The 27,908-nt window shown below is 50.3% G+C and overlaps 1 protein-coding gene across 3 annotated transcripts in view; it reads left to right on the top strand.

Moving 5' to 3' along the window:
- Positions 1-27,908, top strand: part of RFTN1 (raftlin, lipid raft linker 1) — a 207,607-nt gene that overhangs the window by 140,653 nt on the left and 39,046 nt on the right. For all 3 annotated transcript variants that reach the window (XM_066351294.1, XM_066351293.1, XM_066351292.1), the window contains exons 6-7: positions 9,129-9,332; positions 21,931-22,046. In XM_066351294.1, the coding sequence (XP_066207391.1) occupies positions 9,129-9,332; positions 21,931-22,046 (320 nt within the window). The remainder of the gene's footprint in view (positions 1-9,128; positions 9,333-21,930; positions 22,047-27,908) is intronic.

The following is a 27,908-nucleotide window of genomic DNA, read 5'->3' on the forward strand; positions in this document are numbered from 1 at the left end:
CTCTCCTTCCTCTCTGTCTCTCTCTTCCCCTCCCGCAGCCAAGGCTCCATTGGAGCAAAAGATGGCCCCGGGCGCTGGGGATGGCTCCTTGGCCTCTGCCCCAGGCGCTAGAGTGGCTCTGGTCACAACAGAGCGACACCCCGGAGGGGCAGAGCATCGCCCCCTGGTGGGCAGTGTGTTGCCCCCCTGGTGGGCGTGCTGGGTGGATCCCAGTCGGGCACATGCGGGAGTCTGTCTGACTGTCTCTCCCCATTTCCAGCTTCAGAAAAATACAAAAAAAATAAATAAATTTTTATTTGTTGATTTTAGAGAGAGTGGAAAGGAGAGAGAGAGAGAGAGAATGAGAGAGAAACAGTGACTTGCTGTTCCACTTATTTATGCATTTATTGATTGATTCTTGTATGTGCCCTGACCTGGGATTGAACCCGCAACTTTGGTGCATCGAGACAATGCTCCAGCCAACTGAGCTACCCGGCCAGGGCTAGAAAGTAAACCTTGGTTCAGGCTGGAAATTGGCAGACCTGACATGTGAACCCAGGCAGGCTTAGCCACCATCCCAGTTCCCCTCTGTGCCTGGCCTTTCCTGTGTGATACTCTAATAGACTCACAAGGTTTCCTGAGGCTCTCTGTTTAGAGAGTGACATTTTTCTTCGCATCCCCATAATTTCCTTTCCTCTTCTTTCATCTGGAAATCTAGCCAGTTCCTGGGAGTACTCATTATAATGAACGGTGTGGTCTCTTCTCGTCTTTAGAAGGTGAATGAATTAGTCACCAGACTAGCAGGAGGAGACCCCCCCCACCCCCAGGCCTTACAGGACCTTTCTCTTCTGCCTTTTTGGATCATCTCTCTGGTTAATGTTATTATTTATTTACTAATTCTTGAAGTTAGCCTTAAATAAATGATGAATAATATAGATCATGCTTTGAGAATAGAAAAGAAGGTGAAATAGGTTTTTTGTTGTTGTTGTTGTTTGGTAATGTGTCAGTACTTTCTGGAAAGAAAATTATGGGATGGTTCATTCTGGGAAGTCATTTGAGAAGATGTAGAGAGAGAGACTGCCTCAGTTCTTGGGTAATATTAGGATGACTGTTTAAACGAGGCTTGGATCCCTCTTAAATACGGACCGAAGCAGAGCTCTGCCTTTGTGGCGTTTTTCACTGCTTGAGGTCGATTCTGCCACTCCTCCAGAGTAGCTGAGAGCACGTTCAGACCCTGTGTGTGCCTCCTAATGCGCGTCCAGGTCTTACCTCAGGAACCTCCATCTGTGCATTGCTGTTGGGCTGGGTGTGTGTGCTCTGAATCCTAGGGAGATGGCCTCCTTAGAGCCCTTCTCTGCCATCCAGGAGCTTGAGGGGGGGGGGGTAAGGGTCCAGGGCAGACATAGAGCCCCTCCTCCCGGGAGAAAGGGGCAGGAGCGGTGGAGATGTGGGTTGCACAGTGGTCAGGAACCCAGACTCTGTTTACATTCCAAGTGGCTGTCTCCTGGCTGAGCAGTCTCAGCCAAGACATCTTTCTGTGCCTCAGTGTCTTACCCTGTAAAAGTGGGATGGAATTGATGGGAGGCTGAATGAGGTGGACGTTTAAAGCACTCGGCACTGCTCGACTCATGAAGTGTGAGCCGCTGTTACTGGGGCACAGGCCCGGTAGTCCTGACCGTTGGCTTTCCCTTCTGTGTGGAACCCTGGCTTTGAGAGAGGAGGCAGTTGATACTGAGATTCCCTGCAGGAGTGTTCCATTGTTTCCTGTTCCAGAATCCACCTTTCTCCAAGACTTTTTCCAGACATCCTGCTTTCTGTGGCTGACCCCAGGTAGAGTTACTTGGAGAGGTTTGTCCTAGGACCCACCCTTCCCCCAGATACCTTCTGCTGCACCTCCCTTACTTAAAGACTGCCCCCCATCAGTGAACACACAGAGACCCCTGAACACCAGCGTGTCTTGGCCTGTGTCTCATTTCCTTAAGCCCCCGTTCTCTACTAGAAAACTAGTTCCTGCCGGGCAATACGGGCTAATGTGTGTCTGGAGGTGGTCAACCCAACAATGGATGGGGATTATAGCTGTGGAGCAGGGGTCGGGAACCTATGGCTTGCAAGCCAGATATGGCTCTTTTGATGGCTGCATCTGGCTCGCAGACAAATCTTTAATAAAAAAAAAAAATAATGTTAAAAACATAAAACATTCTCATGTATTACAATCCATTCATTTCCTACCGCTCATGTTCATGGTTGCGGGTGGCTGGAGCCAATCACAGCTGTCCTCGGGGATAACACCAACTTTTTATTGGATAATGAGTAACGTACACGGGTCGTTGTATGGCTCTCACGGAATTACATTTTAAAATATGTGGCTTTCTCAGCCAAAAAGGTTCCTGACCCCTGCTGTGGAGGGTGTTATAGCTTGTCTTTCTATTGCCTGCACCTGAGACTGGCCCTTATCTCTCTGCTCAGGAGGCCACAGGTCTCTGAAATTCAGGCAGCTCACTATTAACGTTTTTTTTTTTTTTTTCTTTTTGTAGAATAAATGAGCCTTTGGATTTTTCTCATCAGTAAATGAACACTCAGGGGTTACTAGTGCCCACGTACAATCTTGTAGTGGATGGACAGATAGCAATCGTGGGGTAACCCTCTAAGCAATCTAAGTTCTTTCTGATGTGTCATCTTGATTACATCTCACAATACCTTTATGACCTAAGATGCTTTTATGCCCATCCCACAGATAAGGAAAGTCACCTCCCATGTTCTCGCGTAGTTACATTTTATCTCATAGCTTGAGCATTCAGCCTCCTCGAAGGCCGTGTGTCCAGGGACCTTGATGGCGTTGGTCACGGCCCTCATCTGACTGCAGCCTCTCTCCTAATCCTTTTCCTGGGAAGCCTTAGCTTTTCCTTGTACCACCCCCAACCCCTAACAAGCACCCCCACACACAAGCTTCCCCTCTGCTGCTTCTATCCGGGCCCCCTAAGGAGGGTGAAGTGTTTTTACTCCTCCTTCTGCCAGGTGGGCTTAAATTGGCAATCACAGCAAGACAATTAAAAAATGTCCTGAGGGAGTCTCCCTCCCTCCACTATATCTTCTCGTTTAATTTATTTCCTTTCTAGGGGGCCTAGGGGAGCCGTCGCGGCTGCGACTGCTCAGGTAGGACTTGCCAGCGACTCTCCATAGGGAGACAGGGCCGGTTGCCCCCACCCCATCCCCGCAGGCCCCAGGGAGCAGCGGCTCCGGTCCAGAGCTTGTGCCCCCCTTCCCTACTCAGGCCCCTCCGAGGCCCATCATGTGGTTCTCTTCCTGCTTATTGACTTTTATTTCCTGGTTCGGGGGAATTTCCTGTCGGTTCTAGGACCTCACTGTGCAGCGATCACCTGAGCTGGCACAGGGACAGCCCCGTGGCCTCCACCAACTCCCCACCCCCCACTGCCCCCACGCAGCTCTGCTCTGAAGGCATTACCTGCCCCTTGGGAGGCATTTCCCTCCGTGGGGAGCATGTTTTCCTCATCTGTCATGAGCGGGCCAGTGCAGGAGACCAGTGCCGGGGGGAAGGTGAGGAAGGTGTGGCCGGTGTCCACCTGTCCCTTCTCACTTCTCTCCTGACCTGCAGTGCTCCCAGCTTGCTCTTCCCTCAGCGACTCTGTTGCTGCAGCTTCAGTCACAGAAACAAGGAGGCCCAGCAGGTTCGTGCAAATTGAAATTGTTCCTATTGTCACCAAAATGATAGAATACCTTCAAAGCACTGCCCTTCTGCTCCTGTACCCACTCACTTAAAATGCTCAGAAATGCCAGCCAGAAACCCAAGCCAGTGATCTCAGCCGGCTCCTTGGCTGCGGGGGTTCTCGTCGGTGGACCTCCTTGTCAGGCAGCTCCCTGTGGGGGGAGAGAGAGGAGGTACCCTCTTGAGTCTGGCTTTTCTGCTGTGTGGCCCCCTTCCCTCCCAGTGTCCCCAAGGTAGTTCTACCCCGTGGTTCTGCCCCCTCCCACATCTGCCAACCATCTTTCTGGCTTTTCACTCAGTCCATTAACAAACATCTATTGAACTCCCACCTGTGGTCATCAGCTCCTGATTTCCTTGTACTGATGAAATCAGCCTCTTGTTGGATTTGGGAAGCAGCCCAGGGTTTGGGGTTTGAAAGACTCTTGGCTTTGCCACTTACCAGCCCAGGGTTTGGGGTTTGAAAGACTCTTGGCTTTGCCACTTACCAGCCCAGGGTTTGGGGTTTAAAAGACTCTTGGCTTTGCCACTTACCAGCCCAGGGTTTGGGGTTTGAAAGACCCTTGGCTTTGCCACTTACCAGCCCAGGGTTTGGGGTTTGAAAGACTCTTGGCTTTGCCACTTACCAGCTTGTGTTTCTGGGGATCCACTTCAGGCTTCTAGGCGCCGAACCGCTGAAGATGGGGAGAGTCGGTGAGGCAGTGAAGGTGAAGGGCTGTTGTCAATACAGTGCACATACTGTCTGTAAAGGTGGTTGGTTCCGTGGCGTGCTGGGCCTGCCGTGGTTCCCACACGGTGCGCTGGCACACAGGCCTTAGCCCGGCCCAGAGGTACCTGCTGTTAGTGCCCAAGCCTGATCAAAGCCGGAAGCAGCCTTCTCCCGGATTCAGAAATCTAGACAGGCCCAAGGCCCTCTGCCCTCTCTTCCCACCATGGTGCCCACAGCCCTGTCCTCCCAGGGCAAACCTGTCAGCTTAGTTCTCCCTGCCCGTGACCTCAGCAGACCCAAGTACCCACTCGGTCCACCTACCAGACCAGGTCTGACTCCCTCTTGTTTTCCCATCCAGCTAACTCACCAGCCTCCCCTTCCCCCCAGTCTAGCCCTTGGAGCCCCGCACTTTCAGCCAGACTCTGAACCCTCTCTTCCCTCCAGCCCTGGAGGTCTCCTGGAACACCAGGACCTTGCTGGCCCTCTCGCTACCTGCAAGTCACAGATTCTCTTGGGCCTGCAGACTTCCACCTCGCACCTAAAGTCCTGCTGCCTGGTGTGGGCATCGAACTGGACATCTGCCTGTGTCCTCCCTGCTCCCCTGGAGCTCAGCGAGGCCAGAGTGGACCTGGCTGGCAGGCGGGCAGCACTCAGCAGGCCCCGTGCCTCCTCTTCCTCTCTTAGCTTTCTGCACCAATTTGGCTTCAGTCAAACTAGCAAACATCTGTGCATCACTTATCATGTTACAGGGACTTGTCTGGACACAGAGCATCTGACTGGCACAAGGCAAGGCCCCCCGTGTCAGGGAGGAAGAGAAAGACAAGACGAATAGAAGTACAAGGCAGTCTTGGATGCTTCTTTGGGCTGCTCTGCTGATCCAGGTCTTTGGCCATTCTCAGAACATTCTCAGATACAACGCCCTTCCTCCCTCCTTCGGGACCGTCTGTCCTATGTCTGGAAAATTCTTTGAGCTGGGGTCATGACAGAATCACAGAGCAACTGAGAAAATTTAAACAAACTTGGGGCTTCTTTCTGGAATCCCCTGGCGCCTGCTCATGTGAGGATGTGTGTTGGAAACCCAGCATATTGAAACATCCAAGGACATCGTTCAGGGACATTTTCTCTTGGCGGGTTTTCATGTGAGTAGAGAGAGGACTGAGGCCAAGGAGACAGAGGGACAGAGGAGTTGACGAAAGGGTTACACATCTGAAATCAGGTCTCTCCCAATATTTCATGACTGCTCATGCTTTGGAGGCTCTTGGATTCCAGCACCATTTCCTTTCCTTCCTGAGAAATGTGTTTCTGTTTCTGGCTCCAGCCGTCCCCCCTGGGGAGGGTCCAGGCGGGAAGTGAGGGTGATGCCAGCCGCCCCCCCTGGGGAGGGTCCAGGCGGGAAGTGAGGGTGGTGACAGCCCCGCACACTCACCTGGTGCCACCGTCCCTGTCCTCCCCTCCTGCCGTCCCCCCTGGGGAGGGTCCAGGCGGGAAGTGAGGGTGGTGACAGCCCCGCACACTCACCTGGTGCGACCGTCCCTGTCCTCCCCTCCTGCTGTCCCCCCTGGGAGGGTCCAGGAGGGAAGTGAGGGTGGTGACAGCCCCGCACACTCACAGGTGCGACAGTCCCTGTCCTCCCCTCCTGCGTCCCCCCTGGGGAGGGTCCAGGCGGGAAGTGAGGGTGGTGACAGCCGTCCCCCCTGGGGAGGGTCCAGGCGGGAAGGGAGGGTGGTGACAGCCCCGCACACTCACCTGGTGCGACCGTCCCTGTCCTCCCCTCCTGCTGTCCCCCCTGGGAGGGTCCAGGAGGGAAGTGAGGGTGGTGACAGCCCCGCACACTCACAGGTGCGACAGTCCCTGTCCTCCCCTCCTGCGTCCCCCTTGGGGAGGGTCCAGGCGGGAAGTGAGGGTGGTGACAGCCCCGCACACTCACTGGTGCGACCGTCCCTGTCCTCCCCTCCTGCCGCCCCCCCTGGGGAGGGTCCAGGAGGGAAGTGAGGGTGGTGACAGCCCCGCACACTCACAGGTGCGACAGTCCCTGTCCTCCCCTCCTGCTGTCCCCCCTGGGAGGGTCCAGGCGGGAAGTGAGGGCGATGCCAGCCGCCCCCCCAGGGGAGGGTCCAGGAGGGAAGTGAGGGTGGTCCAGCCCCGCACACTCACCTGGTGCGACCGTCCCTGTCCTCCCCTCCTGCCGCCCGCCACCCCCGGCTCTCTCGCTTCTCCTTTTGGCCTTCCCCTTTTTCTGTTTCTGTCCTCATCTGGGAAAGTTCTGTTTTTGTCTTGCCACGTGTGTGGAGAATCCCGTGTGATCGACTGTTGCATATATTCTGGGACTCCGGCCACTTGCAGATTCCCCATTCACTTCTCCCACGTCAGGGCTGTGGCTTCTCTCTTTAATTCCTACGCCCCTGTGCTTCACTACAGCAGACCCCGGAGGTGGTCATGCTCTGGCCCACCTTGGAGTCACCTGAAAAGAGCTTTCTCAGCCTCCACCAGCAGGTGTCCCCCAGAATGGGAACACATCCAGCAGGCCCAGAATTAATGTCCCAGGGGTGGTCCTCCCTCCCTGAGGTGAGAGGCCCTGGCTTCTAGTGATTGCCCGCTCTGTACCCTAGGGCCTGCTATCGCGTGTGAGGGCGTTTACTGACTGGAGATGGCTTCCTGAGTCAGGCGAGTGGACTGAGAAAGGTCATTTGGGGTGGGGATAATGACTAGGCCAGGGTTAGTTGTTTAAAATCGAGGTGGCCCCTTGTGAAGATGGGCACCTTCCTTTCCTAATTGATTGCAGCCAGTGGATAGCTGGGAATGCCCCCCCTCCCCCCCATAGCTTAACTCTGGCTGATGACAAAGGCTCATGGCCCAGCCCTGCTCCCCAGAGATCTCTGCTGATGCCTGCTCGGGGGGGGGGGGGGCTGTGAAAAGACTTCCTCTGTCCAGAATACAATTTCTATGTGAGATCATTTTAGCTGTTACAACAATGGACATATTTGGTGTCAATGTGCCTCATCATCCCCTCCTGTTTATAGAAAGCAGTGGTTGTTTGTTTCCCGGAACAACTGGTAGTTGAGGATCCGGAAGCAAAGTTTCCTTATAAAATGCACTTATTTCAATAAAGAAAAGTGAGTCCATTTTTTATTTTTGATAATGTAGAAATTATGAGATACTGAACTATCAGATACAGTGTCCCATAATGTGGGTGGAGGCCAGGGGTCTGTCTTCTCCAGGGAGTGTGCATGTGATCTGTCCTTTTTGGCTGATGTCACCTGTTGTTTATGACCTTTAAAAGATGTCTTTGAGGCCCTGGCCGGTTGGCTCAGTGGTAGAGCGTCGGCCTGGCGTGCAGAAGTCCCGGGTTCGATTCCCGGCCAGGGCACACAGGAGAAGCGCCCATCTGCTTCTTCACCCCTCCCCCTCTCCTTCCTCTCTGTCTCTCTCTTCCCCTCCCGCAGCCGAAGCTCCACTGGAGCAAAGATGGCCCGGGCGCTGGGGATGGCTCCTCGGCCTCTGCCCCAGGCGCTAGAGTGGCTCTGGTTGCAACAGAGCGACGCCCCGGAGGGGCAGAGCATCGCCCCCTGGTGGGCAGAGCATCGCCCCCTGGTGGACGTGCCGGGTGGATCCCGGTCGGGCGCATGCGGGAGTCTGTCTGACTGTCTCTCCCCGTTTCCGGCTTCAGAAAAATACAGAAAAAAATTAAATAAATAAATAAATAAATAAATAAATAAATAAATAAATAAATAAAAGATGTCTTTGAAAGAAGGGTGGGGATTTTCATATTGAAACAGATATTTTGGGAAAGCAAAGTGTATTCCTGACTGGCCTGTGTAAGCAGGGCTGTTTAAGCTGGGTGAGCTCCGACTGACTAAATGAGGAACACAGAAATAGACCTTTGGGCTTAGACTGAAATTGCAGGTATTTGCTTCCGGAGGCCGATCCTGTTCACTTGTGGCTGGCAGCACGTAGGGCCGGCCTGGGCCCACTGCTGGCTGGGAGAGAGGATTGATTCTTGAAGAACCGAGCTATAAATGGAGGAACCGAAAGTTCAGCGCCCCACTCCTGGTGTCTGCCTGCTTGTCTGAGCAGACTGACCACTCCAGGCAGGAACCCTCATTTACGGGAACATATTTATTTTTACACATCAATGATGTATTTTTGATGTACTTGATTAAGTATTATAGGTTCGGCCCCAGGAAACACCACTGCAGTTTATAAATGGTGAGTTCAGGGGTGTACAAGGTTCCTGGAATTACAGCAGTATTTTTGCTTTTATGTGCCTATGTACATTCAGGGGTGTGTGTGTGTGTGTGTGTGTGTGTGTGTGTGTGTGTGTCTGTGTGTGTCTGTGTGAGATTAAAGCCAGCTCCCGCCCATGTATGTCTGCTTTTCCTTTCAAAACACCTTTGTGTGAATTTCTGGGAACTTCTGCTCTGTCCTCTCAAACATCTAACTGTACAAATTAACCCTGGATAACAGCCAGTCATTATATGCCAGATTTAAAACTTAAGTCCCCACTTGCAGTTCAGCCTTTGAGGTTCGTGTCACTTCCAAGGCACTGTACCTCACTGCATGGAGTCAGGTTTTACTATTTGTCAGCAGTGCGCCCTCACAGAGATCTTACCTTCGGCCCCATGTCCCTGGGCTGCTATGAAATGCCACTAGCCCCGATGAAGCAGCTTTGTGTCACTGTTTAAACGCTTGTCTCCCCTCCCTCTTTCCAAATCCCAACAGAAATGGAGATCTTTGCCCTTTTCAACAAGCCGAAGAGCCATCAGGAGTGCCAGCAGTACTATCCTGTCACCATTCCTCTGCGGGTCTCCACGAACGACCAGACGGTGAGCAGCTTGGATGCCAACTGGCTGGAGCACATGAGCGACCACTTCCGGAAGGGAGGCGTGCTGGTGAACGCAATCTTCTACCTCGGCCTGGTCAACGGTATGTAACTCCCAGCCCCTGGGCGGCCCGTAGGGACTCTGTTTCTCCTTTCTGTCATCTGACCTCATCTTCTGAGTCTGCTCCATTCATTCAGGAAGCTCTGGGTCCTGGCTGGGTAGCTCAGTTGATTATAGCGTTGTCCCAGCAAGGTTGCAGTTCAGTCCCCTGGTTAGGACATGTACAAGAACCAACCAATGATAGCATGAATAAGTGGAACAAAAATATCAATGTTTCTCTTTCTTTCTCTCTCTCTCTCTCTCTGTTTCTCTCCCTTCCTCTCTCTAAAAATCAATAATTAGGAAAAAAAGAAAAAGAAAAAAGAAAGCTCTGGCTCTGGCTGGTTGGCTCAGAGGTAGAGCACTGGCCCAGAGTGTGGATGTCCTGGGTTCAATTCCTGATCAGGGCACACAGGAGAAGTGACCATCTGCTTTTCTACCCCCTCCCCCTCCCCCTATTCCCTCTCCCCCCTCAACCATGGCTCAATTGTTTCAAGTGAGTTGGCCTCGGGTGCTGAGGATGGCTTTATGGCTTCTGCCTCAGGAGCTAAAAATAGCTCAGTTGCCAAGCAGCAGAGCAACGGCCCCAGATGGGCAGAGCATCTCTCCATAGGGGGCTTACTGGGTGAATCCCAGTCAGAGTACATGCGAGAGTCTGGCTCTCTGCCTTACCCTCCTCTCACTTAATAAAAAAAAAAAGAAAAGCTCTGAAGCTAATAAACATTCTGCATTTGATTTCTCATTAACACATCTTTTATTTATTTATTTTTTGACAGAGACAGAGACAGAGAGAGAGGGACAGATAGGGACAGACAGGAATAGAGAGAGAGATGAGAAGCATAAAATCTTTGTTGCAGCACTTTAGTTGTTCATTGACAGCTTTCTCGTATATGCCTCGACTAGGGGGCTACAGCAGAGCAAGTGACCCCTTGCTCAAGCCAATGACCTTTGGGCTCAAGCCAGCAACCATAGGATCATGTCTATGATCCCACACTCAAGCCAGCAACCCTGCACTCAAGCTGGTGAGCCTGTGCTCAAGATGGATGAGCCAGTGCTTAAGCTGGCGACCTCGGGGTTTCGAACCTGGGTCCTCTGCATCCCAGTGTGACACTCTATCCACTGCGCCACTGTCTGCTCAGGTTCTCATTAACACATCTTGAGGAGTTTTCCATAAAGCTCACATCACCTGTGCCCTCTAAACCTCCCTAGGAGCCAGCCAGGTATTTTCTGAAGTGACAGAGACAAGTGATTCTGTCTCAGTGGTGGTGGTCTCCATCTGTCGCTTTTCAAGGCTTTGGAAAAGATGATACGCTGGTTTTGTTAATTACCTCCATGGGATCATGCCTCTCCGAAAGTGTAAATTGTTTGTAGACACTATTACAGTTTGAAGTAGCAGTGGCAGCACCGTGGAATTAACGGCAGAGACGCGAGTTGCACAGCCTGTGCCTGTAAGCTCCGTGGGGACACAAGTTCCTGGGTCTCACGGCACCCTGTCCTCCCTCCTCAAGAATGACTGGTCTCTGGGGTTTGTTGCATGGGGCAGCAACATTGCTGCTGGCTTTCTGCAGGCGGAGAGAAAGTCTGCCCAAAGTGGGGAAGTGTAGCAAGCAAAGAAAGGTTTTCAGATTGACAGCAAAGGCAAGTTGCGTCACTAGGGTACATCCAAGCTAGGAGACAATTTGGGGAGTGGAGCCAACATGCCAGCGTGTGTGGATCCTGAGCACTGCCAGTCAGCAGGATTCCCACGTCAGTGAAATGTTCTCCCAGCAGAGCGTGGCAGGGACTTGGACAGGACAGGGTCCTGCTTGTTCAGTGGCTTTCTCTTTAAGAGTTAGCATAGTCATATATGGAGATTGGCTTCTACACTATTTGTAGTCCTTGAAATGCCAGCCAACATGCTTAGAAGAGACATCAGTCTTAATTCTGAATGTATCTTCTATAGATCATCCAAAGCCTTAGAACGCTGTATAGCACAGACAGGTCGAAACTTTGGATGCCATCTCTTATTACTATTTAAACATCGATATTGAATATTAATGTGATAGCATAGTAGCAGCAGGTATCGTATGGTAGTGGCTCACAACCATTTGTGGAGTGGGCGAACGACATAAGAAAGGTGACTAGCTCATTAAGAATACATCCCGAAGCCCTGACCGGGTACTCAGCTGGTTAGAGCGGGTACTCAGCTGGTTAGAGCGGGTACTCAGCTGGTTAGAGCGGGTACTCAGCTGGTTAGAGCGGGTACTCAGCTGGTTAGAGCATCACCCAGATGTGCCAAGGCTGCAGGTCCGACCCTCAGTCAGGACCCTCAGTCAGGGCATGCACAGGAATCAACCAGTGAATGCATAAATAAGTGGAACAACAACGCAGTGTTTCCCTTTTTCTCTCTGTCTGTCTCTCTCTTTCTCCCTCTCTCAAATCAATAAATTAAAAAAAAAAATTTAAAGAATACCTCCCGAGCAGCACTGTTCAGTAGAAGTTTGTGCAGTGATGGGAATGTTCTCTAACTGTGCTGTTCAATATGGTAGCCACACAGGGCTAGTGACCAGTTGAAACGTGGCTAATAGGACTGAGGAATTGAATTTTAGGATTTAATTTTTATTAGTTTACATTTCAGTGGCTGTATGTGTCTAGTGGCTAGTCTATTGGACAGAACAGTTCTAGAGGATCCATTTCATTAATATAACTAATGAAGAGTCAGTTTGGTTCTCGGACAGCGAGTTCGGTAACCTCCCTGTACCCAGGGAGGCCTTCCACGGATGCTTGCAAAAGTGCCCCGAAGCTAGAGAATGCCTCCGTCACCGTCTGTTTTGAGATGCACCCTAAAACATCAGGGGCATCAGGAAAAATGTTCGCAGCCCTGATTCAGCAGCACCTGAGGCAGCCGTGGGAGAACTCCTCCCTTCCTGCTTCCTGTGGGGACACCCCATCTCCCGTCTTCGCTCTGACACCAGCTCTTTTTATCTCCCCTTGGCGCCCACAGAGGCTCTCTGTGGCCGTGCATAGCTCTACATCTCTCCTTGGGAAACTGACGGTTAGATGTGCGGGGAGGCACTGAGGGCGGCAGCTACAGTCACTGTTATCCTCCTTCCGCCCACCCCTTCGGAGAACTGGGGAGTCAGAGGGGAATTCTTCTCTTCGGCCTGACTGCCCGAGCGTGTCAGGGTCCAGCCAAACCCCAAGACGGGTCACCTTGAACGTTCTCAGTGCTGTTTATTGTCTCTTCAGCCCTTGTGCCTTTAGCAATTGAGGCCGATCCCCTCCCTCCTACTTCTTACCCCATTCTCCACCCTTGAGTCCAACAACACAGATAATTTATACAGTTTTTTCTTCAGATTTGACTCGAGTGTTTGAAATGCTGTTCTATCTGCCCTTGGCTTTATCTGCATTTAGTCTAGCCTTCCTGCCTTGAAGACAGCACATGAAATTCCCCCTGGCAAGTGCAGCTGTGAAATCCTCCCTGTGACATCTCCACAGGGGGGCTGCCCGCATCCAGGGCTGCCCCTCCCTGTCTCAGGGACGGCTGCAAAGTCTCCGAACAAAATTAACTTAAACCCGCTCAAACTTCAGATGCGACTCCAGCCTGTGTGTTTCCGAAGGAGAGGGAGTGTGACTGAGGAATAGTGCTTAGTGGGTTAGGGCGTGTCCACTCTGGAAAAGCCCAAGCTTTCGATTGGCCAGGGATGAAATATGCATATGTTGTTTTCCCAGAATTGGGGGGAAAAAAAAAGCAAGCTAATCATAATTAGAAAAGGAACCTATTTCTAAGAAGATAATTAGTGTCCTTACAAATAAACCTGGCAGAGATAGAAGCTCATCTTTAAGCACTTTGCTGTCGGGGAAAGCACGGTCCTGACTCCTACATAGATCTTTGTGCTCCTGAGTATTGTCCACAGAGTCAGAAAACTCATGAGGACTTTGGCCCACAAACCAGGAGATGTTTCCGCCTGAATTATCTAACAGTTAAGGCACCAGCTTCTGCGTTTGAGGCCTTGCTCCCCAGAACATGGAAAGATTTGCATGGTCCTCAAGTTTGGGCTCCTGATCATGGTGTCCAGGGATCCTCTCCTTAGAATGACCAGGTGTCCTGGGCTGGGGAGGCTGTGCCCGTGGCCCTGGCAAGCTCAGGCCCAAGTGAAAGCCAGATGTGATGAGAACAGCAGCCACCAGCAGTTACTCTGCTGTTGCTACACTAAGCAGTTCAGATACAACAGTTCATTCCATGCCCGGAATGCAGTGAAGGAGACACTGTTGTTATCCCTGTGTGACAGCTGGGGACACGGAGGCACAGGGGTATTAAGTCATTGCCAAGGTGAGTGGGGCACAAAGATAGAAGGGTGTGGCTGGGAAAAGGGACACGGCGAGGAGAGAAAAGAGGTGGCCATGTGGGTGAAAAGTTGAAGCCACCAACAGGGCCTTGGGTGGCTCTCGGGAAGGAGCGGAGCTCCAGGGTCACCCTCAGAGAAGTAGCCCGACCTGGGCGGCCAGACAGCAGTGGATGAGTCCCAGGCCCGGTCGGACAGCAGAGTGGACAGACACATGGAAACACTCCAGCCAGAGAGAAAGGCCAGAATCTACACTTCTAGAGGGTGGACAAGGCCAGAATCTACACTTCTAGAGGGTGGACAAGGCCAGAATCTACACTTCTAGAGGGTGGACAAGGCCAGAATCTACACTTCTAGAGGGTGGACAAGGCCAGAATCTACACTTCTAGAGGGTGGACAAGGCCAGAATCTACACTTCTAGAGGGTGGACAAGGCAGGAAGGGGAGACTGTGCTGAGCTGGCTGCTGCGGGGGAGGGGTTGGCAGGTTTCAGGGTCAGGGTGAGGTGGAGCTGGCTACCCCCATCTGACAACCCAGGTGGACCCTGCTTTCTCATCCAGGCCGTCAAGAAGCCCTGCTGCCATCACTGGCCACCAAGGCTGCTGCCACCACCGCTCTCCTTGACCCCCTTCGTCCCCCTGGCCCTGTCCTTGCTCCTCACTTCTTCTATTCTGCCCTCCCCCTGTCCTTGTCCCCTCCTCGCCCTCTGCTGGTGCCGCCTCACTCTGCTCTCCTGGTACTCCTCCTGCCCTGCCCTTGGCCCTGTCCTCACCAGCCCCGGCCCCTGCCCCTGCCCTGTCCTTGTCCCCTCCTTGCCCTCTGCTGGTGCCCACCTCACTCCGCTCTCCTGGTACTCCTCCTGCCCTGCCCTTGGCCTGTCCTCGCCGTCCCCGTCCCCGTCCCCGTCCCCGGCCCTGGCCCTGTCCTTGTCCCCTCCTCGCCCTCTGCTTGCGCCCGCCTCACTCTGCTCTCCTGGTACTCCTCCTGCCCTGCCCTTGGCCTGTCCTCGCCGTCCCCAGCCCCGGCCCTCACCCTGTCCTTGTCCCCTCCTCGCCCTCTGCTGGTGCCCACCTCACTCCGCTCTCCTGGTACTCCTCCTGCCCTGCCCTTGGCCTGTCCTCGCCGGCCCCAGCCCCGGCCCTGGCCCCGGCCCTCACCCTCTCCTGACCCTGCAGTCCTCCCCCCTCCGGGACTGTCACCTCCATCCAGCCCACATTCAGATGTCTCCAGTTGTTTCAGAAATGTCGTTGACAGCAAGCTGTCCAGACCAGAATGCAGTCTAGCGACTTGTGCTGCAGAAGGTGACCGTGTGCCCCCTTCTCTCTTACTTAGAAGAGTTGTTTTTTATGACCCTGACTGCTTGAAGTAAGCCTGGCCTCGTATCCCGCTGAGTGTCCTGCCCTCTGAATTAGTCTGGCCAGTGCTTCGTGGTGACATTTCTCTTACCTCTCTTAGCCTCTACTTCCTAGAAAGTGGAATTCTGTTCTAAGGCCTTGATGAGTTAGGTACTTAGGGCTGGACTGCATTCCAGGCAGAGTTGTGCTCCCTGCGTGGCGCACGGGGTGGCATGCTATACCCAGATGTCTCCGTTTCTGCCCATTTAAAACATTATCTTCCTAGTGACACTCCCTAGTGATGCCCCAACCGCATCTAAATCCAAGTATCCACCGTTTTTGATGCCTGGCACAACCCACATGACTTTATACTTGCAAAGTATGCATGTAAAAAAGATGTACCTATTTCCAGTGAAATCCGTGTAGAGACATACTTTGGAAGCCGTGGACACCGTGCCGTGTGCAGGAGGTGATTGATCAGTGAAGGTTTCTGGGTGACGCCCGGTAATGCCAATGGTAATGAGGGGAGAAGCTGCCGTTGTAGGCATCCCCAGGAACCTGCAGATTTGGGGGATCAAACAGCCCTGGGTGGAGGGAACGGGAAGGGAGGAAGGGTGAGGTAGGTCCAGGTGGTTCTAGTAGCCCCTCCTTCGGAACACCACCGTCTCCAAGGACGTTGGCCCAGTGGTTACAGGCATGGCTTTTTCTCTGAGGAGCCCTACTGAGTGCATTTTCTCCCGCATCCGTAGCACACCTCTGAGTAACCTTTCTAGTGCAGAATAGCACATGTCCAGAACACTGTTCAGACTGTAAGGATATACAGAGCTCAGTGGAATTTCTCAAGGTGAGCAACCATGTACCCAGCACTCAGATCAAATAGAACATACAACCCCCCGTAAAGCCCCCCCTCATGTCTCTCGCAGTCGCTGTATCCCTGGGGTGACCACAGCCCTGACATGACACACCGCAGATTAGTTTTGAACTTTATTTTTTCCCATTGAGATGTAGTTGCCATGTAATATGGTATTAATTTAAGTTATGCAACATAATGATTTGATGTATGTGTATATTGTGAAATGATTACCACAGTAAGTTCAGTTAACATTTATCACTGACCAAGGCTACGAATCTTTTTCTTGTCATGAGAGCTTTTAAAATCTCTCTTGGCAACATGCAAATGCATGTTACAACAGTGTTAACTCTAGTCAGCAGGCTGTACATTACACCCCTAGAACTTCCATCCCTCGTCTTCCATGTTTGCCCCTCTGACCACCGCCACCCGTTTCCCCCGCCCTCCACTGCAGGCAGCCGGCAAGCTCGTCTGTTTCAGTAGTTTGGGTTTTTTAGCTTCCACACGTAAGTGACATCGTACAGTTTGTCTTTCTCTGACTTATTTTACTTAGCACAATGACCTCAGTGTCCATCCGTGTCGTCTCAGATGACAGGATTTCCTTCTTCTTAATGGCTGAATAATATTCCATGGTAATTACTACATTTCGGCTCACCGGGAAATGCTCTAACTGACGGAGCTATCTGGCCAGGGCTTTGTATCACATGTCTTTATCCATTAATCTGTCAGTGAACACTTGAGTTGTTTCCATATCTTGACTGTCACAGAAAAAACTTCAGTGAACATAGGTGTACAGAAATTTCTTTAGGATAGTGATTTCATTTCCTTGGATTTATGTGCAGAAGTGGGATTGCTGGATCATAGGGTAGTTCCATGTTTTTATCTTTTCAGGAATCTCCATACTGTTTTTCCATAATGGAAAAGCATCAGTTTACATTCCCACTAACAGTGCACGAGGGTTCCCTTTTCTCCACAGCCTCCCAACATTCGTTACCTCTTGTCTTTGTTATGATGTCATTCTAACAGGTGTGAGGTGGTATGTCATTGTGGTTTTGAATTGTAGTTTTGAACTTGATATGGAGTATGGCTTTGTTGTCTTTGGCCTCTTTCACTCATTATGTTTGTGAGATTCGTGCACATTTTCACAGATAATTGCAGATATTTTTTCTTATGGCTGCATACTATCCCTTGTGTGGATATATGTCACTTAATTCACTTACAAGAATATACATTTTGCCCCGTGTCAGAAGGCATGGCATCTGCACAAATTTGGCCCCAAACAGAAGCCCTAAACCATGTCACTATGACCCCACTGAGATGCCAGCCAGGCAGGGAGTGCGGTGCACTGGTTAGAGAGCACCTCCTCCCTCCCAAGGCTGAGGACCTAGGCTGCTCCTCACCTACCCCAGCTCATGTGGCAGCACCTGGCACATTGCCATGGTAGCTCAATAAATACCTGCTAGTTGTTGAAAGAGTATATGTAGGCTCTACAATCAAACCACACTTGAGGTCTAAATTGGCCCTTCCATTCCTTTTGGATATGGATAAATGGCTTACCTTCCGCAGCCTCTGTTTTCTCAGCCACTAAGAGGGATTGGCACACTTTGGGGAGGACTCAGTGAGAAACCATGAGTTGCGCCTGGCCGAGTACCTCACACACAAAGGCAGCGCCACAGAACATTTCTTCCCCATCTGGGCGATGGCACTGAACTTGCAGGCCGACCCTTCCCATAACTGAAGAGGAGGAGGAGCTCACCTAGGTTACTCACCACTTCAAATTGCGAATGCGGGAAGGAAGGCAGCAAGCCTGCTCGCTCTTTGGATAACGTCAGCGGATTAGCCGCAGTGTGGTTGGGAAGCACCGTGGCTCCATCCCTGGAGATTGGTTGATCGGCGCTCACGTTGGCAGTGGGGTTAGAGGTAGGTGTGACAGCACGTGCAGTTACGGTCATGTAGCCGGTGTACACCATTCCTGGAACCAGGGTGGTGCCGTGAACACCATACAGGGTCTGATGGGGAGAAGGGGCTTTCAGAGAGCCAGGGAAATCTGTCAGACCAGCACGTCAGCCACCCAGTGTGGACAATTTAGTCCAACCTAGCTGGTCAAAAGGAGCACAGTAACAGTGTTCTCTAGACCATAGACATTTTGACTGCTTCTCATGGTGTGCGTGTTTCCGGCCAGTCTTTGGGAAGAATAGCACCTAGGGTGAGCCTGAGGGTTGGCTCGCTGGACGGCAACAGGGGGAAAGCTGTTGCCTCAAAGAATTTTTACCTCTTGGGATAATAGGGCAAATCTCCCTTTCCCACATCCTTCCTGTAAATCACAAGCGTGGAGTGTTAAGGTGGCCTTTAGCCAGAAGACTGACATCAAATATTTATATAATACCAGAGCAAATAGCTCTCTGTGCACAGTAGGGAAGCTGCTTTACTTTTATATATATATATAAAAAGGCAGTGATAATGGAGTGTTTTCCTTAGATGGAGGGTGATTTAACCTTTTATATCGGGAGCCTTCACTCTGGGATCTATTTATAGCCAGCTTGGTGCACATTACGGTGAGACTGAGCCAGAGGGCAGTGAGGAGCCCGAGTGGACAGGGCCGTCAAAACAGAGGGCTATGTAAAAGCCCAGCTGTCTGCTCTCTCTGGTTCATTGACTTTTTTGCTGTTACCGATGACCAAATCTTGACAGCCATTCTGAACTTGCTGTGGAGTTAAGTAGGTGAATCAGCACTCCGGCTTCAAGAAGGCAGAGGGGCGCCTGGCGGCTGCGAGCCAGACACAGGAGGAGGAGGAGGAGGCTGGGAAGTGAGGACCTGGCTTGTTCCTTCTTCACGTCCCCAAGAGTGGCCCTGCCTCTCTGCACTGGCCGCACAGCCCTGCTCCCAGGTGACTCGGGAGGAAGAAGGGCGGCCAGGCCGTGGTGGGAAGGAAAGTCTAGATGGGCCGCAGGGTCTTCCTCCCCCTTCCAGACCTCACCTCTGCGGTCCAGTCCCATCGGCGGGCTAAATACCATCTAAATACCATCATCTCATCTGTGTCAAGTTGGGCTCAAATGCTTAAAGCACGTGGTAGGCACATTTGAAAGGCTTGGAGGTTTTCCTCCGAGGAGATCTGGAGGCAGAGACTTTGGAAATTGGATGGAACACGGTTTTGTAGCGGCCTCAAGGGAACTTGTGATATGAAGGTGTAATCCCCGAGGAATCGGTGAGGATCTTCTGGTCCCAGGCGTCCCCAGGTCAGGGCTTGGGAAAGCTTGATTGACAGCTCCGTTCATTCCACAGGCCGTACCTACTGCGGCCGGGGCTCCAGCTGGACCAGTGCTTTCACAGTGAGCTGGACTATGGTCCATGCTTGTCCCGGACCCCAAAAGACTTGTCGTGTAGTCCAGCTGAAGAGCAGCCCTGTTCTTCCCTGGTCACCTCTGTAAAATGTCTCTTAGGAGGGCGTTGAGCAAACACTCGAGGGAAGCTTGTTAGCAGAGCAGAGAGGGCAAGCTTGGGACTTTCGCTAAGGCTGTTTAATAACAGACTCTCAGGATAGGAAACAAATAAAAACTAGAGCATGGCAGTGATTAACCCACAGGGATCGTAACTGAAATGGAGTATTATCTTGTCAGATAGGAATAATATCGGAAATTACGTTCACAGCCCTGGTTTGTTGAACTAGTCAGGTCTCTCCATCATTCCGGAATAGTCGGGAATGTCCCTAAGCTTAGCAATGTAGACTAGTCTCATGTTTCTTAGATTTAGGTTGAGCATTCCATATATCAGTCAGTTATTGCTACAATGCCGTGTAACAAACCACTGCAGAACTCATTGGCTTAAAACAGGAATACTTTTCTTCTCACATATTGCAACTCTGCTGAGGTGGTGTTCTCAGATGGGCTCACGCACAGGTCTGTGGGTCAGCTGACCTAAGCTAAGCTTCATTGGGGCAGCTCTCTTCCACCTGTCTTTCATCTTCCTGGAACCAGCCGGCTAGCTGGGGCATGTCCTCTCAGTGGTAGCAGAGACATAAGAGATCGGGCTCAGCCACACACACAAATGCTATTCAAGCTCCTGCTTGCATCACACCTGTTAATGTCTCATGAGGCAAGCGAGCCACATGGGTAAGCCCCTACTTAGCTGGTCTCCCCGACAGTCATCTTAGTCCTGATTTTATTCTCACGATTCTGGTACTGTCAAGAGAAAGAGAGAATTAATTAGTCGCTTGTTCCTGTCCTTTACCCTTTCTAATGGTGTTTCAGTGTTTTCAACTTGATTTGTAAAAGTTTTGAAAATATAAAGAGTGTTAAGGTTAGCCATTTATTTATTCTTAAATGTTTATTTTATTGATTTTAGAAAGGGAGGAAGGGAGATAGAGAGACAGACTGGAACATCTTTCTGTTTTTGGTTGTGCCCTGACAGGGGATCGAACCAGCAACCTCTGCGCTTCGGGGTGACGCTCTAACCAACCGAGCGATCAGGCCAGGGCTATTTATTTTTCTTGTTGCGGAACTTTTTAATTTGTTTATGAGGTCTGTTGGAAGGCAGATGCTAGAGATTGTTGTAAGATTGTTGTGTATTTACATCTGTTGGTCTTTCTCTTTGTGACTTCTGGAAAATGCTGGCAATTCCTGAGCTCTGGTGTGATCCGTAGGACTTTCTGAATTTGTCTCCCCTCCCTTAAAAAAAAAAAGCACATTATTATGTGAATTGTCCTTTTAAATAAAAATAGTATATCATTAAACCTATTTTTATATGTATTGCCATAACAAAATACTATCAGTGTGGGTTGGCTTAAACAATAGTTTATTTTCTCATAGTTCAGGAGACTAGAAGTCCATGACTAAGGTGCTGGCAAATTCGGTTTCTGGTGAGACCACTCTAGTGACTTGCAGCCAGCCAGCTACCTCTATCTGTGTCCTCACATGGCCTCTCCTCAGTGCAAGGAGAGGGGAAGGGTCTGGTGTCTGTTCCACTTCTTAAAAGGACATTAGATGCGACAGATTAAGACCCACCCTGTGACCTCTGTTATTTCCCTGAAGGCCCCCCAGTTCCAAATACAGTCACTTTGGAGGTTAGAGCTTCAACATATGATTGGGGGAGGGGGGGGATAATTAAGGCCATAACAGTCTAATTGAGCTGGGATTTGTAGAATAGAATCTAGGGACCGGGAGGGATTCTCTGTCCACCACCACCTTTCACAGATGAGAGACCAAGTCCCTGAAAGGGGTCGCATCACTTCTCTTGGGAAAGCACGGACCCAAACCACCTGCTTCTAAGTCCAGTCTTCTTTCTCACAATCTCTAATCTAAATGAATCTAGGGCATCAGGAGCCATTAACCAAAAAAAAAAAAAAAAAAAAAGAGAGAATGAGGCAGAAAGAGAGAGAGTGAGGCAGAAAGCTCTTCCCTTCGTGTCTTCTTTTGGGGAAGGGACCCTGTTGCCCAAGGCAGTCTTGAATCATGCTGTATGTGTAATGTACATTTGTTAAATGTACAGAACTCACAATGCGGTACGTTGACTAAAGCAGTGCCCAAGGAAACGTTTTCAGTGATGAATCATTTGGGAAAACTCCCCCTTCCCCCAAATTCCGTCTCTTGACAAGGGCTGTCTAAAGCGTGAACTTCCAAGATTCGGCCCCTCTCGAGTGCGTCTGACGCACTAAGCTCTGGGGTGTTATATCTTTCTCCCCTTTAAGAAAAATATCTCTCACCTAAATATAGTTTTCTTCTAAAAAACTATCTCGAAGTGACTGTGTTTTTTCCTGAATAAGTTTTCCCCAGTGCCTCCTGATGTTGGAGCGTGAAAAGGAAGGTAAACGCATGAAATCAAATGGTGATTGCTAACAATGAAATTTGGGCTCATAAATCAAGGATATTATTCAGAACTGTGAGGTAAATTAGTCTCATTCACTCTGATGGGGCTAGACTCTATGGCTGTGTGTGTCTTCTTTAATTAACATGCTGAAAAGATGTTCTGATTGGGATTATTAATGAATGCAGTGAAAATTTTTGCTGCTTGTACGGCTTCTGCCACAGACGGTTTCCAGAAACCCCCCCCACACACACACACACACCACAACCGCCTTTTTCTTTTTTTTTTCCACAGATTCCTTACACAGTTTGACAGATGGAGTATTCATCTTTGAAGCTGTTTCCACAGAAGATAGCAAAACCAGGCAGGGCTATGATGCTATTGTTGTCGAACAATGGACGGTCCTGGAAGTAAGTGTGGGATTGGCAGGGGTGCCTCTTTTGTCCGGACGGACGGGGATTGTTTTATTCACTTGCAGGATCTGTCCGGGGCTGCTGCTCAGCTGTGGCTTTCCCCTGAAAGGCTGGATGACCTGGGTAGACCCGGCAAGGACCCCTTCTGTCCTTTCATGCTCCTCCTTTCCCACGTTGGGGGATGGGACCTTTCTGTAGGAAAAACACAGACTGTGTGTCAGACCCTTCAGTGGTAAAAGATTCTTCTTTCATTTATTTGCATATAATTGAAAACTCTTAAGGGACATAAATGAGGCAAATGCACAGTGTGTGGCTTCCGTTACAATAAGAGCAGCCTCGTAATTAGAGCTAGAGCCTGTGGCTCCCTCTGCCAGGTATCCTCAGAAGAGACATGCCCCTATGCTCACTTATTCTTCACAATAAACCTATGAGGTAGGTACCGTGATTGCTGCTATTTTACAGATGAGGAAACTGAGGCACAGAGGGGTTAGGTCTCTGTCCTAATATTACTCATTAAGTGCTGAAGGATGATGTCTTTGAGAAATATTGATCCATTCATTTATGCCACCAAATTGCCATGGGCAGAGGAATGCCTGGAGCTCCATTTTTCTGGGACTTTGGAAGAGCTGGTTTATTTCAGAGACTCTTAGGTGTGTACTTTAGATGCGTTTCTCCAGCTATGGAAGCCTGGACTCTTTAGGCTCTACTCTTATCCACCCAGCGCATGGGCCGTACAGGGAGAAGCTGTTGGAACTCAGAGGCCTGATTCCTGAATGCCCTCCAGCAGGTCTGGGAGAGCACCGGGGTGGTGGTATTCTGAGGGGCCCCTGCCAGACCCAGCGGTCTGTGCCTAAGTAAGACACGGGTCGATGCAGCTCTTTGCGAGTACTGTGGGGTCACGGGACCCACCGGGTAGCAGATGCCACACGCTCACCACGCCCTTGTGCCTTTGAGAAGTACAGCTGGGAGGTGAGTCTCTCACCTGGTGGCTGGGATGGGCACCCCAAAGGCACTGTTCCTCGGGGCTGTTGGAGGCACGCAGGTGGGACAGCAACAGAGTACAAAGAAAAACCGCTCAACAGAAACAGGGATTCCAGGAGCACAGCTGCTCCGGGGCCGTGAGAGCCGGGCAAGGAGCCCCGAGGGCACGTGTGCGGAGGAAAGTAGGGAATCAGGTGATGACCAGGTTTGCGATCAGGTTCCACCTGTTCCTCCCGCCCGCCTTCAGTCCCAGTGAGCCCCTAACTGGAAATGAGGTGCAAAGGAAGTGAGGCTCGGTTTAAAGTGCACAGTCCAGCAAGGGCAAGTCATAGCCCCTTCTCGGGACCCTAGACTTCCTCAGTTCTAAGACCGGGCAGTGCTGTCCACCCAGCCGCCACCTGTGGTAGAGCAGAGGCTCCCGGTGGTGGTGGAACGTGAAATAACAAGGGTAGCAGTCGCAGATCTAGAGCAGTGGTAGTCAACCTGGTCCCTATCGCCCACTAGAGGGCGCTGCAGCTTTCATGGTGGGCGGTAGCGGAGCAACCAAAGTATAAATAAAAAGATAGCTTTAACTATAGTAAGTTATTGTATAAAGATTTATGGTGGGCAGTAGCAGAGCAACCAAAGTATAAATAAAAAGATAGCTTTACGTCGACCTGGAAATGCTGAGGTCGCCGGTTCGAAACCCTGGGCTTGCCTGGTCAAGGCACATATGGGAGTTGATGCTTCCAGCTCCTCCTCACCTTCTCTCTCTCTCTCTCTCTCTCTCTCTCTCTCTCTGTCTCTCTCTCCTCTCTAAAATGAATAATAAAAAAAAAAGATAGCTTTAACTATAGTAAGTTGTTGTATCAAGATTTATTCTGCCAAACTCAGCAAAAATCCAACATAAAGTACTTGGTAAGTAATTATTATTACATGCTTTAACTTGCTGTAACTCTGCTTTATCAATTTATAAAGTAAAGTTACTTCCCTACTTTATAAATCACCATTACTGTGGAACCGGTGGGCGGTTAGAAAATTTTGCTACTAACAGAGATACAAAAGTGGGCGGTAGGTATAAAAAGGTTGACTCCCCCTGCACTAGAGGATTCCTTTAAAACAGCTTGAACGTGCAATTCAATCTTAATACTTGGTCACGCACGCCTGCACCAGAAACAGATGCAGTGTGGAGGCTGGCGTGCCACGGAGCTGCGTGTGAAACCCGTTGTCTGCGCATGAAAACGGCTGTCAGGGGAGGGCGCTGTGGTTTGGTGTCCTCAGGAAAGATGACTTGATGGCAGTGATCCAAAATCGGCTGGGAAAGTGGTTCTCAAAGGGTGCTCCCGGCACAGGCAGCATGGGCAGCACTGGGGAAGCTGTTACAAATGCGGAATCTTGGTCCTCACCTGGATCTCCCGAATCTGACACTCTGGGGTTGGGATCCAGGGGTCTGTGTTTTCACAAGTGCTCCAGTGGGTTCCTATGCGCAGTTTTAAGAACCAGGTCTAAAAAAACAGCCTCGATGCCACTCTCACCAGGCGCTTGTGGTGAAAGGGGGATGGAAGGAGTTCCCCAATGGTTTCTCTTCTTTAGCCTTTGAAATGACAGTGACCTTGATGTGTATCTGGAATGAATGAACACTGTGTAAAATGTTTGTGTAAAATGTTTGTGGCGGGTTGGGAGGGGAGATATAAATAAGGTCATTTGTCTTTTTAATTCGAAGAGGTCATTTTTATGGGTTAAGACAGGGGTCGGGAACCTTTTTGGCTGAGAGAGCCATGAATGCCACATATTTTAAAGTGTAACTTCCTGAGAGCCATACAACAACACATGTATGTTCTGCATTATCCAATAAAAATTTGTTGTTGTCCCGGAGGACAGCTGTGATTGGCTCCAGCCACCCGCAACGATGAACATGAGTGGTAGGAAATGAATGGATTGTAATACATGAGAATGTTTTGTATTTTTAACGTTATTATTTTTTTATTAAAAATTTGTCTGCGAGGCCCTGGCTGGTTGGCTCAGTGGTAGAGTGTTGGCCTGGCATGCAGAAGTCCCGGGTTCGATTCCCGGCCAGGGCACACATGAAAAGCGTCCATCTGCTTCTCCACCCCTCCCCCTCTCCTTCTTCTCTGTCTCTCTCTTCCCCTCCCGCAGCCGAGGCTCCCTTGGAGCAAGGATGGCCCGGGTGCTGGGGATGGCTCCTTGGCCTCTGCCCCAGGCGCTAGAGTGGCTCTGGTCGCAACAGAGCAACACCCCAGAGGGGCAGAGCATCGCCCCCTGGTGGGCAGAGCATCGCCCCCTGGTGGGTGTGCCGGGTGGATCCCGGTTGGGCGCATGCAGGAGTCTGTCTGACTGTCTCTCCCCGTTTCCAGCTTAAGAAAAGTACAAAAAAAAAAAATTGTCTGCGAGCCAGATGCAGCCATCAAAAGAGCCATATCTGGCTCACAAGCCATAAGTTCCCGAGCCCTGGGTTAAGAAGTTAGATCAGAAAAGATTAACATTTATTCCAGAAACTTTTCTTGGGGTTGCAGGTTGGTTTTCATTAGGTTTGTCAATCTTATTTCTTAGTTGTTTGAACTTTTCCTTCTTGACCTCTTATATGTTTGTACATTAATCTATTTGGTGATATTAGGTCTGGATATTGTCCTCATTGTTCCCTGTCCCCAACCCCATTAACACACACACACACACACACACACACACACACACACACGCGCACGCGCACACACACTCACTCTCTTCAGGAATGCTTTGGTTTCTACCCCAGGAGTCTTTGGAAAAGAACTAGGATTTTAGAGACCTGTGATTGATAAGCCCCGTGGTATGCACCGGCTTACAAAACCTATTCTGCGTCTCTTCCCAACTTTACATTCGATGATGAATTCAGTCAGATGGGTAGCTTGAAAGTGGCAAACACTAGAAATTAGGGTGTTTCCCCCTAGAGAGCCAGATGTAATGGCTTACTTACCAGCACACCACCGCTGGGCCTTCATTTTAGCACATTTCAGATTTTAATTATGATGTGGTTGGCATCCAGTTAGGCAGAAACAGATTTTCTTAATTTTCACAACAGCAATGACAAACGGATTGATAGTTTTGATGCTGTCCGCCCCTTTTCCCTGCTCAGGTCTTCAGATTTGCTCTGCCCTCCAGTGTCTGTGGAGCATCCCCAAATTTTCCACAGTGGAAGGAAACAACGGTCCCTTTTAGCTGCATCAGCCTCTCAAGGGAAAAAGGAAAGTAGATCTCTTTGGGGCAGACTATACTCCTATGGATATAGGCAAGCCTTCAGGAATCAGCTCAAAGGTCACCTCCTCCAGGAAGCCTCTCAGACACCTTCAGGTTTAAAGACCCTTCCTCTGTGTTCCCATAATCCTCTGCACATAAGCCTATTGGGCTTCTATTTATGCTCATTTTTTATTTATCCACTTTTCTCTCTTCACTCTGAGTTTCTTGGCCTGGGGATATTCATCTTTGTTCCCCAAGGCCTCCCCTCCCCAATACTAACTTCCTGAATTGGGCTGCAAGCCTTTTGGTTCAGCCTGAGGGTAAAGCAACATTCTCAAAATTGAACTCGTACCAGAATCACCCGGAGGGCTTTCTGAAAGAGATAGCTCCCAGGCTCTACCCGCAGAGTTCCTGTTCAGCCCACTTTGAACCAGCCTTGGAGGAACCGCATGTTCCAGCACCTCCTGGAAGTGTCCAGTCCAGGGCAGGCTTGCCCACGCTCGGCTCGTTGAAGAGACTCCATCAGACCCCCTCTTCTGACCCACAGACAGCCCGTCTTCTGCATGCCCCTCCAGGGGCGGCTGTTGGTCCAGCTCCCTCACCTGCCACACTCAAGGTCTAGCTACTTCCTCTCTTCCTACCCTTTTGGGGTTTATTACTTTATTTTATTTGTTTTAGAAAGAAGAGAAAGAGGAAGGTCTTTCTCTTTATTTTAGAGAGAAGAAAAAAAGAGAGCGAGTGAAACACTGATTTGTTGTTTGACTTATTTATGCATCCATTGGTTGATTCTTGTATGTGCTCTGACCAGGGATTGAACCCACAACCTTGGTGTATCGGGATAACACTGTAATCAACTGAGCTACCTGGCCAGGGGCCCCACTCTTTTGGCCTTGGAAAAGAGCTTTCCTGTTCAATCCCTGGGCAGGTTCCTCTTAGCTTGTTGTTGACCCTGCTTTTCTGGCAACCACTGTCCTGTCGGGCTTGCCCGTGTGCTCTTCAGCTGTGACCACTAAACAGCTGTAAACAGCTGTCTCTCTTTTATCATGGTTGGCACGGACTTGTCCCTCTCCTACCTCTTTACTCCTGTGGGTATTAATATGCTCAGCTGTGTGTGCAGAGGTGCCATTCCAGTTCAGCTTCCTTCTCTGTACACACATACACACACACGCATGCACATGCACACACGCACACTCACACAAGAAGACCTACCTCGCTCTTCACAGCTCTGCAAATGGTGGTATATGTTGGAGAGAGAATGTCGATTGTGGAGTCTGACCGGTGTGCATCCTAGTTCTCTTACTCCCCACTGAGGAGCTGAGTGTGTGAAAAGTATATCACGCCCTCTTTGTTACTCCATTTTTCAAGAGTGTACATGGGGACATTGGTAACAACCTCTTAAAGTTGGTGAGATTTGAAAGAGATATAAATACATTTAAAAAGATGACATGTGAACATTGTATTTGGCATACAATAAGTTAGGACCACTTTCTTTTATCGGTCACCTGGTATGATCAGTTAGATCCTCTCCCTCTTGCCTTGACCTTGTTCTAAAAGCACAGAGGAGGTCGGGCTAGGGAAAGTGTGAAGTCAAATGCAAATAACTGTGTTCTTCTCAGTTTGGAAACCTATGGCCCCAGATTAAAAGCAGTTGTGAGTAGGATAAAAGTC

This window comes from Saccopteryx leptura, chromosome 10 (genome assembly GCF_036850995.1).
Source record: "Saccopteryx leptura isolate mSacLep1 chromosome 10, mSacLep1_pri_phased_curated, whole genome shotgun sequence".
Taxonomy (NCBI): Eukaryota; Metazoa; Chordata; class Mammalia; order Chiroptera; family Emballonuridae; genus Saccopteryx; species Saccopteryx leptura.